This window comes from Pogona vitticeps, chromosome 1, assembly GCF_051106095.1.
Source record: "Pogona vitticeps strain Pit_001003342236 chromosome 1, PviZW2.1, whole genome shotgun sequence".
Lineage (NCBI taxonomy): Eukaryota > Metazoa > Chordata > Lepidosauria > Squamata > Agamidae > Pogona > Pogona vitticeps.
Genome location: NC_135783.1, coordinates 50,693,917 through 50,707,369, shown reverse-complemented (window position 1 = coordinate 50,707,369; position 13,453 = coordinate 50,693,917). Strand labels below are relative to the sequence as shown.

Genomic DNA, 13,453 nt, shown 5'->3' with positions numbered 1-13,453 from the left:
CAGAACGACGGGTCCATTCTCCATACACACATCCAATCCCTCCACCTGACAGCGTGGAGGATATCCCCAAGTTTCGGGCAGTCCTAGACCATGCTCGGAAACCATCCACTTCCCGACTCTATCAAAACAAATGGAAATCTTTCATTAAATTCACTCAATCCAAGGGACTCACACCAGTCCCGCCCTCCGTTAAAACGATACTTACCTTTATCTTGCATCTATTTCGTCTGGGACTTGCACATTCTACGATCAAAGTATATGTCTCAGCTGTTATAGCCCACCAACCGACCCGCTCCCAGTCTATCAAACTTTTATCTGATACCACTGTCAAAAGATTCCTCAAAGGCCTACAAAACATCAGGCCCCCAATAAAGCGTATTGTACCACAGTGGTCTCTTCAGCTAATCTTGGAAGCACTTACCAGACTGCCATTCGAACCCATGGCCGCCTGTAATGAGAAACTACTTTCTCTCAAAACCGCCTTTCTCATTGCAGTTACCTCCATGAGAAGAGCTAGCAAATTGGCCACTCTAAGAGCAGACTCTCCATATTTTCAGATGCATCCGGACAAAGTTACCTTGTACTTGGACGTCTCCTTCCTACCTAAGGTGATATCAGACTTTCATCTAAACCAGTCTATTACACTTCCAATGTTATTCCCATCTCCGTCCACAGCAATTGAGTGAAAGCTTCACACATTAGACGTAAGGAGAGCCCTCACTTTCTACCTTACCAGGACAAGGCACTTTAGAAGTTCTCCCAGACTGTTCTTATAATATCATGGACCCAACAGGGGTGCTCATGACGTTATCGAGATGGATAGTGCAAACAATTCAGCTAGCGTACCAACTTGCAGGCAAGCCAATACCACGCCACTTGAAGGCACACTCTACTCAAGCAGTTTCAACATCGACCGCTCTCCATCGAGGCATACAGATACAGAACATCTGTAGAGTGGCCACTTGGTCTAACGCTCTGACATTCGCGAAGCACTACCACCTGGACGTCAGAGCCAAGAATGATGCTGCATTTGGAAGGGCGATACTGTCATATTTGCTACCATGATGGCCCTCCATCTAGTGAGTAAGCTTGCTATTCACCCATTTGTGTGCATTCACAGAGGCCACTATGAAGAAAGTTATGTTTACCTACCTGTAACCATGGTTCTTCTAGTGAACCTCTGTGAATTCACATATCCCTCCCTTCCTCCCCTCTGTCTGTCATGTTGACTTCCTTCGGTACCTACTCTTGGTAATGGTGGATTTAGGGAACTGAAAGGAAGGTTGAGGAGGCAGAGCTCGCGCCCGGGGGGCGGGGACTAAATTGTTTCTTTTTTCCTAAACTCTAGAATCTTCCGAACATCCTGTGCAGGCGCAGAATAACCCCTTTTGTGTGAATTCACAGAGGTCCACTAGAAGAGCCATGATTACAGGGAGGTAACCTAACCAGTTGGGGACTGCAGGCTCCATGCGTGGGGGGGCATGTCACATGTGCATGAGCACAACACACCCCTCTGCAAATGCAACACACTCACTGTGCATGCAGGGGGCAGAGATCCATCTCCATGGCCCAGTTCCAGGAAGCCCATGGACCGGCACCGGGCCGTGGACTTGGGGGGTTGGGGACCCCTGTTCTAAAGGGTAAGATTATTAACTTTAAGCATTTTTCACATTCTGGTACCTTGTTTTTGTGCAACAAATTATTATTTTGTACAACATAGAAATTCCTTACACATACTAATTTAAGTTTGCCAGTCCTGTTGTTGATAAAAATTATTGGTCCTTTTACTACTGTATAGCAGCAAAAAAAAAAAAAAAACCCTCACAGTTTACCATGTGTTCAGTGGGGTATCTTGAGGTATTCCTGAGCTATCAAACATACTTTTTCTTGGTGGAGGGGAAAATCAATGAGTTTTTATTACATCTTTTTATAGAACACATAAAACATTTGTTTTACAGAGAGGATCAACTGCAAAAGAAGAGCAGTGGAGTATTAAAAAATTATATGTATCATTTTTATCATAGTGCTACCTCATTGGGTAAATTGTGACCTGCACTAGTTTTTACCAGTCATTAGGACATCATGACATAGATACTTCTCCCTCTGTTCCACTATATCTGTTTTGTTTCTACTGTAGTTCTGAATTGTTCCTTAGATACCAAGATTTAGAATGATATAATTACTTAAGATGTGTGGCTCTCTAGACATTACTGGATTACAGGTCACATTAGTCCTGTCTTTCATATCTAGTGGTGAGGGATGATTGGAGATGTAGTCAAGCAGTGATAGGAAGGATGCCAAATATGTGTCTTTCCCTACCATCCTTTAAAGTTATTTTCCACATTAAAATGTCTTTGCATAACATCGGCCCAGCACATTGTTTTCATTTTCATAACTGCATATTGTTTTCTCTTTTCATAACAGTGGTCTTGGCTGCCAGATGGGCAGTATATAAATCAAATAAATAAACAAATACATAAATAAAACAAAAGTTATTGGATAACTACTACTACATTGTATTCAGAACACCTAGTAGAAAAAGAAACCTTGTCTCCTTCCAATCATAGTGATCTCTAAGAAACATTCAGAACGGTAGCTGTGTTAGTCTTTAGTTGCAGCAAAACTGACAGGTAGTCCTGCAGTACAGTGCTGCCTCCACTTACGAACGTACCTACTTATGACCATTTCGAGTTACAACCAGCTCCGGCTGCAAAATTTTGCTTCTACTGTACTTCTGACCGGAGCTTCCACTTACAAACAGAAAAGGGCAGGGGGGAAAGGCGGGAAATTCAAATTGCTAACTGTAGGTGGCAAAAAAGGCTGCTTCTTTGTAGCTCTTTTGCCCTGACGGTTAGAGTGAGTGCGATCGAAGAGGGACTGCCTGGCTTCTGTTTCTCAGTGAGCATGTGTGTGTTTTCAGGGAGGCTTGGGACTGCCTGTTAGGTAAGGTAAGTTGCTGTTTTCTGCTTTTTAAAACTGTTCTGGGTGTTTTTGCAGCATGGTTTTAGACTGGAGGAGGTTATGTTTCTGTGCTGTGATGGGTCTTGGGGGGTTGTTTGTTAGGTTTCCCCCCCCCCATTTCCGATGGGTCTTGGGGGTTTGTTTGTTTGTTAGGTTCCCCCCCATTTCCGATGGGTCTTGGGTTTGGTTGCTTTTGGGGTTTCCCCCCATTTCTGAACAGTCCTGCATGCTTCCCTGCTTTTTCCTTTGCATTTCTGACCTTGTCCCTCTGTTCTCTGTGCATTTCCAATCTGCTCCATTTGTTTTCTGTGCATTTGCAATGGGTCCTGCATGCTTCCCTTGCTTTTTCCTTTGTTTTCTTTGCATTTCCGACCTTTTCCCTCTGTTCTCTGTGCATTTCCAATCTGGTCCATTTCTTTTATGTGCATTTGCAATGGGTCTTGCACACTTGGTTGCTTTTCTCCCCCCCCCCTTCGGCTGGAAGGGATTAAGCACGTTTCCAATGAGTCTTGTAGTGAATTTTTTTGGGGGGGGATGATATTTTTTTCCTTGGCTGGAATGGATTAATTGCATTTCAATGCATTCCTGTGGGAAATGGTCCTTTGACTTATGATCATTTCGACTTGCGTCCATCTTCTGGAACGGATTATAGTTGTAAGTCGAGGCACCACTGTATTTTAAAGGCTAACATGTTTTATTTGGCATAAGCTTTTGCGGACTGCCCATTTCTCTGCATCTGAAAAAGTAGGCTGCAGTTCACAAGGATTTCTGCTAAGTAAACCCTGTTAGTTTGAAGGTACTGTAAAACAGTTGTGGGTTTTGCTGAAACCGACTTCATACTAGCGGCCAGGTGTTCAAAGTCTCTTCATATTTCTATTGGTTCCAGTCTTTTGTTTGTGTGCTCACTCTCTCTCATTTTAGTCATATTCACTTCTCTACATGCTTGGTTTCAGAACTCTTGATAAGCTTTTCTATGTTATACCAATAACAGAAATATGTTTTTAGTTTCTCTAGTTTTTCCTATTTTTCTCCATTTACAATATGTAAACAGAAAACTCTTTTTTCATATTAAACTTTTACATTCACCCTATGTTTCCATTTGTTAACTATGTAGTATGTATATTTATTTTATTCTCGTCTTCTTTTATTAGCGGTCATCTTAATGATTGTGAAAGGCCCCTCACCCCAAAAGATAAAGGATAAAACCCAACTTTATATCATCATTTGCTCTTTGTGATCAGATTTTAATTACTTGCATTATCATTTTATTAATATTATTTCCTCTCTTATAAAAATTATTCATCTTATTTCACTTCCACTGGGCTTGCCCAGATGGTATATAACCCACACAACACTAACCAAAAAAGGGCAGGCTACTCTGATAATGCCATATGCAAGTGCTGTTTAACATTCCTGTCTGGATCGAGGCATCTTGCTTTCCCCCCATTTTTATAGCTGGCCCTAGTTAAAAATAGCATTTTGATGTTTTTGGTGTTCCAAAATGCCTGTCCACTACAGGAATGGATAGAGGAGAGAAGCCTTCCAAAAGGTGGCAGAAGAACATAGTATCAACAGTTGTTGCCTTATCCCTCACCAGTCTCTTTCTCAACTATCCAGATTCATTTTTCATTTTCTTCAGCCATTTCAAGCATTCCCAAACTGAACACTGATTTTTGTGCTCTCTTAATAAGTGCAAATTTGAATATTCTGGAATTTGAATAGATTTATACTGTAATAGTGCTTAAATCCTCTTAAGCTTAAATACAGTTAACATATAGCAGAATATCATTAAGATGGCTATAGACATACAAAAAGAGAGTAAGCCACATCAGCCCTTGTTGATCAGGCATTTGAATTATTTTTAAAACAGTTTAAAATCTTGTTCCCAAACACCCAATAAAACCCTGAAACACAAAAAATAGACTAGGTAGACAGGGATCCAGGAATATAGTTTAATTCCAGTTAACAGTATTGTTTAACTCACTTCTCTCAGTAAAAACAGTACAGTGGGGTCTTGACTTGAGAACTTAATCCGTATTGGAAGGCGGTTCTCAAGTCAAAAAGTCTGTAGGTCAAGTCTCCATTGACCTACAGTGCATTGAAAACCGATTAATCCCGGAACAGGCCGTTTTTGTTCCATTTTGGTTTTTTTCTGGTCTGTAAGTCAATTCTCAGGCTGGAAGTCAAACCTAAACTTTGGGGCCAGAGAAGTCTGTAACTCAAAAAGTCTGTAAGTCAAGCCGTCTGTAAATCAAGGGTCCACTGTATAAGAGTTTATGTAGCACTGAAAATGTATTCGTAAAGTTTCAGTAAACAATGACTTGTTTTTAATTATATCTCAGTTTTCTGTCTTCTCTTTAAAGAAGGGTTTGTTTGTGACCATGGTTAATTAAAAAATATATTCCTAAATATTCCTTGATAAGTAGGTTAAATGTTTGGACTGATCTGGAGAATTCAAGATTTTACTATGTATTTTGTTTGTTTGTTTAATTTTTTTTACCTTACCCATCTGGGTTGATCACACAGATAAACACATAAAAACAATCAGACAAATATAATTTAAAAAGAAATAAAACCCCAACCCCCAAAAGACACCCCAAGGACAACAGCAATTTTTAAAAAAGATAAACATAATAGCCAGTCATGCACAGGAAGTCTACAGAAAAGCTTGTCTGAAGAGATGGGGTTTGAATGACCTTCAGATTGCTAGGAAGGAAGAGGCCTGGCCTACCTCCAGTAGCAACGCATTACATAATGTGGCAGCCACCACAGAGAAGGCCCATTTCCTACACATAGATTTTCAAGCCTCTCTCAGGGTGGCAGCCCACAGCATCATCACTTGAGTGGAGCATGTGAAACAGGCAGACGATCTCAGGGAGAGGCACTTTGGCAAGTACTGAGGTCCCAAACCAAAATGTCTGAAGTAGGGATACAAAAACATCTAATATTGCTCATCCTGTGTTGAATTGTATTAAAATGGGATAAACAGGTAAACTTTAAACTTAATGTTGACAGGTAAATTTGTAATAAAACATGGAACCTTATAGAAGTCCTGATTATGTCATCTACTTTATTGTATATTCTCCTGCCATTTCAAATTAAAAAACACATGTCCACCGTTGATGAAATAACATTTTAAAGATTATGATAGTGAGAATGTTACAGAAATATTTAAGGTAAAGAGTCGTTTTTCGACTTCATTTTGGTAACCTTTGCAACAATCTTGTGATAGACAGAGTGATTATCCATCTAGCATCCAGGCTACTCTTTAAAAATCTAGAACTAAGGTATTTTCAACATATTTACTCAGACCCCTAAGCTAAGTACAATTTAGAGTATTAGAATTCTGATTAAAGCCCAGCATTATTGTTTAGAACAAGTATTCAGCTTTGTTTACTGTGTTGTGTTTAAAGTAGTCATGTTGTCTTTTTTAATATATTAACAGCAGGAAATCAATTTGCTATCACCAACTGGTTTTCCCTGTTTGTTTTTCCACATCATGTGTTGCTTCATTTATTTATGGAGCTTTCATTGCTTTGGTTTCAGGTGCGAATGTCTCTCTGGTTTATGTGGTGTTCCAAAATGCGAGGCAGGCTACATCCCCCAAATAGTATCACGTGGAGACAGAACACCTGGCAAGTGCTGTGATGTCTTTGAATGTGTCAATGGTATGTTTTGTTCACAGTATACTTGGACTAAGTATTTTGAGGTTTTGATAAATGGATAGTATTAAAGTGTTATCCAGTGTGAAGCATAATAAAAATAGAAATTATCCATATACTTATGCAGAACTAGTTTCCAAACAAATCTTTAATGTGAGTAGATCTTCTATTTATACATTAAACATGAATGCCAGCATTAAAATTCATTTACCATATGCAGGCCAAAATCTGTTGTGCCACACATGCGTGCAACTCTAAGTAGTTGCACTATGACTCAGTTGGAAATCCTGTCCATGTAGCACTTCCACTGGTATGTTGTGCAGTTGATCACATTGGGGACACATTGTGCAGTGGCATGGTGCAATTCTTAGTTGCCAAACATAATGCCGTATGCCAGTATATGCTGGTGTGAACAGGCCATGGAAGTTCTGCCCCTTACATATTCTATTTTTAATTTTTCCACTAAGAGGGCAAGAATTATGGCTTCTCCTGCCCCACCACTTTCTACCTAGCAAGATTATGACCTTCTTCTCAGCTTAAGCATTCCTCTTTTTATTCATTGGAATATCTTGCATTTAATAACTTTTGTGATCATCAGCTGCCTAGCTGTGCTGCTGACCTGGCTTGTGAGAATGTGACCAGGATCTGTACGTGTAATTTATAGTTATTAAAGTATATGAATAACTTCTAGAAAATTCAGATATTTAAAAAAGTTGATTGTCATCCCAGGTGGTACCATTTGATTTCAATTCTGAACTGGGTCGATGAACTAATTCCCTCAGTTGTTTTAAGAAGCTTATTACAGGAATTTATTCTTCAAATTCAGCAGTTACTCTATGAATTATGCCATGTCGTAAATTATTGAGGTGATTGCCATTAATTAAAAATTAACTGCATCTTTGTTATTGTTTTCCTCCCAAGAAGGAGGAATTTTGTGGCTGCTGTCACCATCTGTAGTGATCATAGAGCCCAAGAAAGTAAAATCCATCATTGCCTCCATATCTTCCCCTTCTATTTGCCAGGAGGTGATGGGACCAGTGGCCATGATCGTAGGGGTTTTTTTTTATGTTGAGCTTCAGACTATTTTTTACGCTCTCCTCATTCACCCTCATTAAGAGGTTATTTAATTCCTCCTCACTTTCTGCCATCAAAGTGATATCATCTGCATATCTTTGGTAGGTTACTAGGTTATTATTAAGAGCCATCAAGTCACTTGTGACTTAATAATAATTGTGTGCTCCTAAGTCTGATTTACAGTGACTCTTTTCATTTGTCTAGGTAGAGAGTACTGAGAAGTGGTTTGCCAATCCCTTCTTTAAGGGGCATCCTGGGATTTTCCCAAGGCCCATAGGCTGACTTTTTCAGGATTCACAGTGGGGCTCCAAAGCTATCCATTCAGCCACTCCTGATTTACAGTGACCATAACAGAGTTGTGGTGGTGTGTGAGGCATTTAAGGGGTAGTTTACTATTGCCATACACACATAAGTATCCATAGTTGAATAGAGATTTGAACCCAGATCTCCTAAGTCCTAGTCCAGCACAATGTCTGCTACACCACAATTGCTTTCACATAGGTTACCGTATTTTTCCATGTATATGACCCCCAATGTATAAAACGACCCCCTAATTTTGATCCTTGATGGAGGTGGAGGAGAAGTTAATGGGCAACTGCTCCTCCATCTCCTGCTGCTGCTGTCTCTGCTGCCCATCCGATTACCTCCTCCAGTGCAACTGCCAGAGCCCACCTCCAGCTCACGTCGCTGCCTTGTCCCCTGCCCTAAGGAGATCACTGGAGGAGGTGATCTGGCGACGGCAGCAGGAAGAGGCGCCCGAGTGCATGCAAGTGCTTGTTTGCCTCCGCCTCTGCCTCCTGCTGTCTCCACCACCGGAGGTGACTTGAGCTGAGCCCGTCAGTCCCACTGGAGGTGGTGATTGGGCAGGCTGGGGAGGCAGCACTAAGAGGCGCCCAAGCACGTGTGAATGCTCCTTCGCCTCTGTCTCTGCCTGCTGCTACTGGTGCTGCTGCTACCTCGGCCACCAGAGGGGACAAGTCGTGAGCTCTGGAAGAGGCAGTTAGGCAGCGGCAGCAGCAAGAGGCATCCAGGTGTGTGTGTGTGACTGCTTTCTTCCGTGTATACAACAACACTCATTTTTTTCTCTGATTATTTTAGGGAAAGTGTCATTTTATACACAGAAAATTATGGCATATAGTTATTTCAAAAATACATCTCTTCTTATTCTCTACACTTAATGTAAATAATGGAAAGTTTTTATGAAGAAATAACTTTCACAATATATCAGTAATACAGTGGTGCCCCGCATAGCGACAATAATCCGTGCAGCAAAAATCGCCGCAAAGCGATTTCATCGCTATGCGGTTTTAAAAAGCCAATAGGAATGCATTGAAACCCCATCAATACGTTCCTATGGGCTTAAAACTCACCTTAAAACGAAAATCCTTCATGCGGCCGCCATTTTCGCTGCCTGGTAAGCGAGGAATCCGGGCGAAAACACAGCGGGCAGCCATTTTTCCCCCAGCGGTCATTTTGGAACCGCCGATCAGCTGTTGGAAAATCATCGCTGTGCGATGATCGGTATGCGAAACAGGGTGCCGATCATCGCAAAGCGATTTTTTCCTATCTATCTAAACCATCGCAATGCGATCGCAAAAGCAATTGCAAAAAAACGTCGCTGTGCGGATTCGTCGTTAAACGGGGCGCCCATTAAACGAGGCACCACTGTAGTTTTATTTGTGGGAAGTGTCCAGAAAATTAATCAGAGAGGCCTGAAAGCAGTCTATCTTTAATCTATACATATCTCAACATGTAATAGGATATAGCGAATTTTAGTAGTACATCATGGGTGTATTCCAGATTTGCCTCTATATATTCACCAGCTAAGTAAGTGTTTTCCAGGAAAAACAGTGAAAACTTCCAGGAAAGGAAAGATGTTGACATAATTCATATAGAATACAGGAAATGTATGACATCTTTATCGGTCACACATTTTGTGAACACCAGTGTTGTTTAAATGGATTCATTATATGTACTGTCATATTGACAAGTAATATTAGAACATCTGTGATTGATGATTCAACATGAGCTGGATTATAGTTTGTGATATGACAAAGTAGCTGGGCCATATGTTAATAGTATTTCGTGAGGGAGTCATGGCAGCAAAAACAACAGTATTGTGGCACCTTAAAGACTAACATGTTCCATTATGGAATATGACTTTGTTTATTACAGCTCAATTCATCATCTGCATAATGCAATATGTCTATCTTTAATGTGTCAGAAGACTCTTAGTTGTTCTATTAAAAGCTATTTAATTTTTTGAATAAATTTCAACAATGTGATATTGGCTACTGCAAGAGTAGTTTAATTAGGTCTGTAATTTGATTTCTAGGTAACAACAGTGACATCAGAATTATCTTGTGTAATGCAAATGTTAGGGTCAAAGAAACAATCCAGTGCTGTTAAATTTATAAACTGCTTAAAAAATCATTAATCCTTTATATCTTGAGCTTTACAAATGAGGGAAGTTATTTTACACATAGATAAATAAAATTAATTAGGCAAAAGTCATGGTTTTAAAATAAAATAATCTGCAACAGTCAGTGAACAAAACAATTGGGGTTATTAAATATCTGAATCAGATATAATGAATTATTTGAAGTACTGTGACACAGGCCTCCTGATGGTAGTCTTGGAAGATAAAAGTTCACCTATAAAATAGATTTTAGAAATATTCGGCAATATGCTATTGTGTAACTTGGCAGTGGCATAAATCCGATTGGGGCATTGGAAATAATTAATTGAAATTAATTTAACACCTCCTGCTTTTGATATTTAAAGTTTCTCTCCCCCCCCTTTGCCAAAACTCCCAGATGTTTTCCCAGGGCAAAAGGGACCCCCGGGGAGTGTGAAACGGGAGTATAAACAGCTTTAAATTATTTTAATTAATTGTTGCTATCACCCTTATCCAGTTTATGTCAGCACAAAGTTATGCAATTGGATTTTGTCCCGTATCACAAGCCACCAAGTTTTAAATAGGTCCCCTTATCTTTCTTTTCAGCATTTGACGCCATATATTTTTATTCATTTTGATTGTAAAATCATCTGGAGAAGCATTATTTTAATTAATTATGGCAGAGCAAGTAAAACATAAGTATGATTTTTCAAAGCTCTGGACCTAACAGTAATTTTGCCCTTATAAACATTAAATTAAACTAATGAATCTACTTTATTATTTATTTATTTATTGACATTTTTGTGTTATACACTGTTGTTAAATGAGTGAATGTTAGCCTAAAAAGTGTGTTAAAAAATTACAGTTCTAAAATAAATATAAAGAAACATATAGTGTCTACTATGTTCTAGCACTATGTATAAAGTTGTATATAGTGCAATTCCAGAATTAAGTCTCACTGTTTTAAGTAGATCGTAATTCTTGATTAATGTGCTTTAAGCACCGTAATTTACACTATAACCGGTATCATTTAACACTCTACTTGTATTCTCAAAGGCTTTCACGGCCAAGATCCAGTGGTTCTTCTAGTTTTTGGGGGCTGTTTGACCATATTCCGAAGGTTTTTCTTCCTAAGGTTTCACCAGTCTCTGTGGCTGGCATCTTCAGAGGACAGAAGTTAGAACTCTGTCTGTGTTCTGGTGTAGTGTGTGGGGTAGCTGAGAATTTGTAGCTGCAGGATCAGCTTTTTGTCCTGTTCAGGAGATTGGGTGATTATGGTGATCAGGGTGTTTTTTGTTATGGGTGTATTGTTGTGATAAAGGGGGGGAGATGGTCTGTCACTGTGATTGATGGGTGTTGTTGGCTAGTCTTTTGTGTGCAATGATCACTGGTCCTTGTGACTCTGTAGAGTTTGGTGATCTTTTTGCAGGCTGTATTTTTCAGTGCTGGGAGCCAGGCTTCATTGAGTTTTAGACTTTCTTTTTTGTTGAAGCTGTGCTGATGTTTGTGGATTTCAGTGGCTTCCCTGTGTAGTCTAACATAATGATTGCTGGTATTGTCCAGTACTTCTGTATTTCAAAATAGGATTTCATGTCCAGCTTGTTTCAGGGCATATTCAGCTGATGATGATGTTTCTGGTTGTTTTAGTCTGCCGTGTCTTTCATGTTTTTTGATTCTGGTGTGGATGTTTTGTTTTATGGTCCCAATATATACCTGGCCACAACTCAAGGTATCCAGTATATTTCTGCAGTGGTGAGGGGGTCCCTTTTGTCCTTTGCTGACCGTATTTTTTTTGTATTTTTGTGGTGAGCCTGAATACGTTAGGAAGAAAAACCTTTGGAATATGGCCAAATAGCCAAAAAAACCTACAACTACTAACTCTCTATTTGCTATTAAGTGTTCAAAGAATACCTGTTTTTAAAAGATCAAAGAAGAGAAGTTTTAAATACAGTGGTGCCTCGCTTAACGAGTGCACCGTTTAACGAAAAATCCGTATAGCGATCCCTTTTTGGGGATCGCTATACGGATCAGCCCCAATCGCCGCACTCGCTTTGCGACGATTGGGGCTCCGGCGGCCATTTTGGAGCCGCCGAACAGCTGATCGGCGGCTCCAAAATGGCCGCCGCATGACCCGAAATGGCCCCTATCAGCGTTTTTGCGCCCTCCCCTTGCTTAGGGAGGTCGCGAAAACGCTGCGGGGGGGCATTTCGGGCCATCCGCGGCCATTAAAATGGCCGCGGATGGCCTGAAATGCCCCCCCGCAGCGTTTTTGCGACCTCCGTAAGCAAGGGGAGGGCGCGAAAATGCTGATAGGGGCCATTTCGGGTCATCCGGCGGCCATTTTGGAGCCGCCGATCAGCTGATCGGCGGCTCCAAAATGGCCGCCGGAGCGAAAACATCGCTGGAGGGGATAAGTTTACACACTTATTGGAACACATTAAACTAAGTTTAATGCGTTCCAATAGGTTTTCCTGCCCCGCACAGCGATGTTTTCGTATAGCGAAGGTTAATCCGGAACGGATTAACCTCGCTATACGGGGCACCACTGTAGTTGTGTTCTTGGGGACTATGTAGTGTCAGGTAAAATAAAATTCATCCTACATAAAAAGGCACATGTTTGTGGTAGGTAGGTAGGTATACTTTATTACGGTCAAAGACCAGTAAAACCAGAACAGTATAAAATAGATACATACAATTATTGTTTAGGAAAGTCGAGCAGGGTAATAAAATTCCATTAAAACATGATAAAACAAACCCTTAATTCCAATTAATAACATAATATATCCTTGATATAGATAAAACCACAGATAGTGTTGTATTAAAAATATTATATTGTCGATCTAAAATCACCTACCCAAACATCTGTTTACGAATAACCATTGCTGCAGCACAGAATTTGGCCACTTGTCTAGTAATATAAGGGGTACTGTCAGAGAGTAGCCACTGCACATAATCCTCCTCTGATCTCCCAGGAGATTTACAGATAATAGATGATAAAAGCTCCATGCGAAGATCCCGATAACAGGTACAAAAAAGAAGAACATGACCAACTGTTTCAACTTTATCACTATTACAGGGGCAGAGACAATCTGATGCAGGCAAACCTCGAAATCTTCCCTCCAGAAGCTTAGAAGGTAGTACATTAAGCCTAGCTAGCGTAAAAGCCCTTATGGCTTTAGATGACATAGTGCTGGCTAAATACGAGGAGGTGATAAAGGCAGATTTCTTAAGGAAGTTATATTTCCCTAACTGGCCAACATGGTCCTGTAATTCAATGTCCCATACCCTTAACTTCACCGCTTTAATGGCATCTGTAAGACCCATTGCTATAAGTATACTGTGGGAAAAGCCAATTTTC

At 40.3% G+C, this 13,453-nt stretch overlaps 1 protein-coding gene across 4 annotated transcripts in view; it reads left to right on the top strand.

Annotated features, from left to right (window-relative positions):
• Positions 1 to 13,453, top strand: part of CRIM1 (cysteine rich transmembrane BMP regulator 1) — a 196,666-nt gene that overhangs the window by 105,891 nt on the left and 77,322 nt on the right. For all 4 annotated transcript variants that reach the window (XM_072992639.2, XM_072992646.2, XM_072992651.2 and 1 more), the window contains one exon: positions 6,508 to 6,629. In XM_072992639.2, coding sequence (XP_072848740.2) covers positions 6,508 to 6,629 — 122 coding nt within the window. The remainder of the gene's footprint in view (positions 1 to 6,507; positions 6,630 to 13,453) is intronic.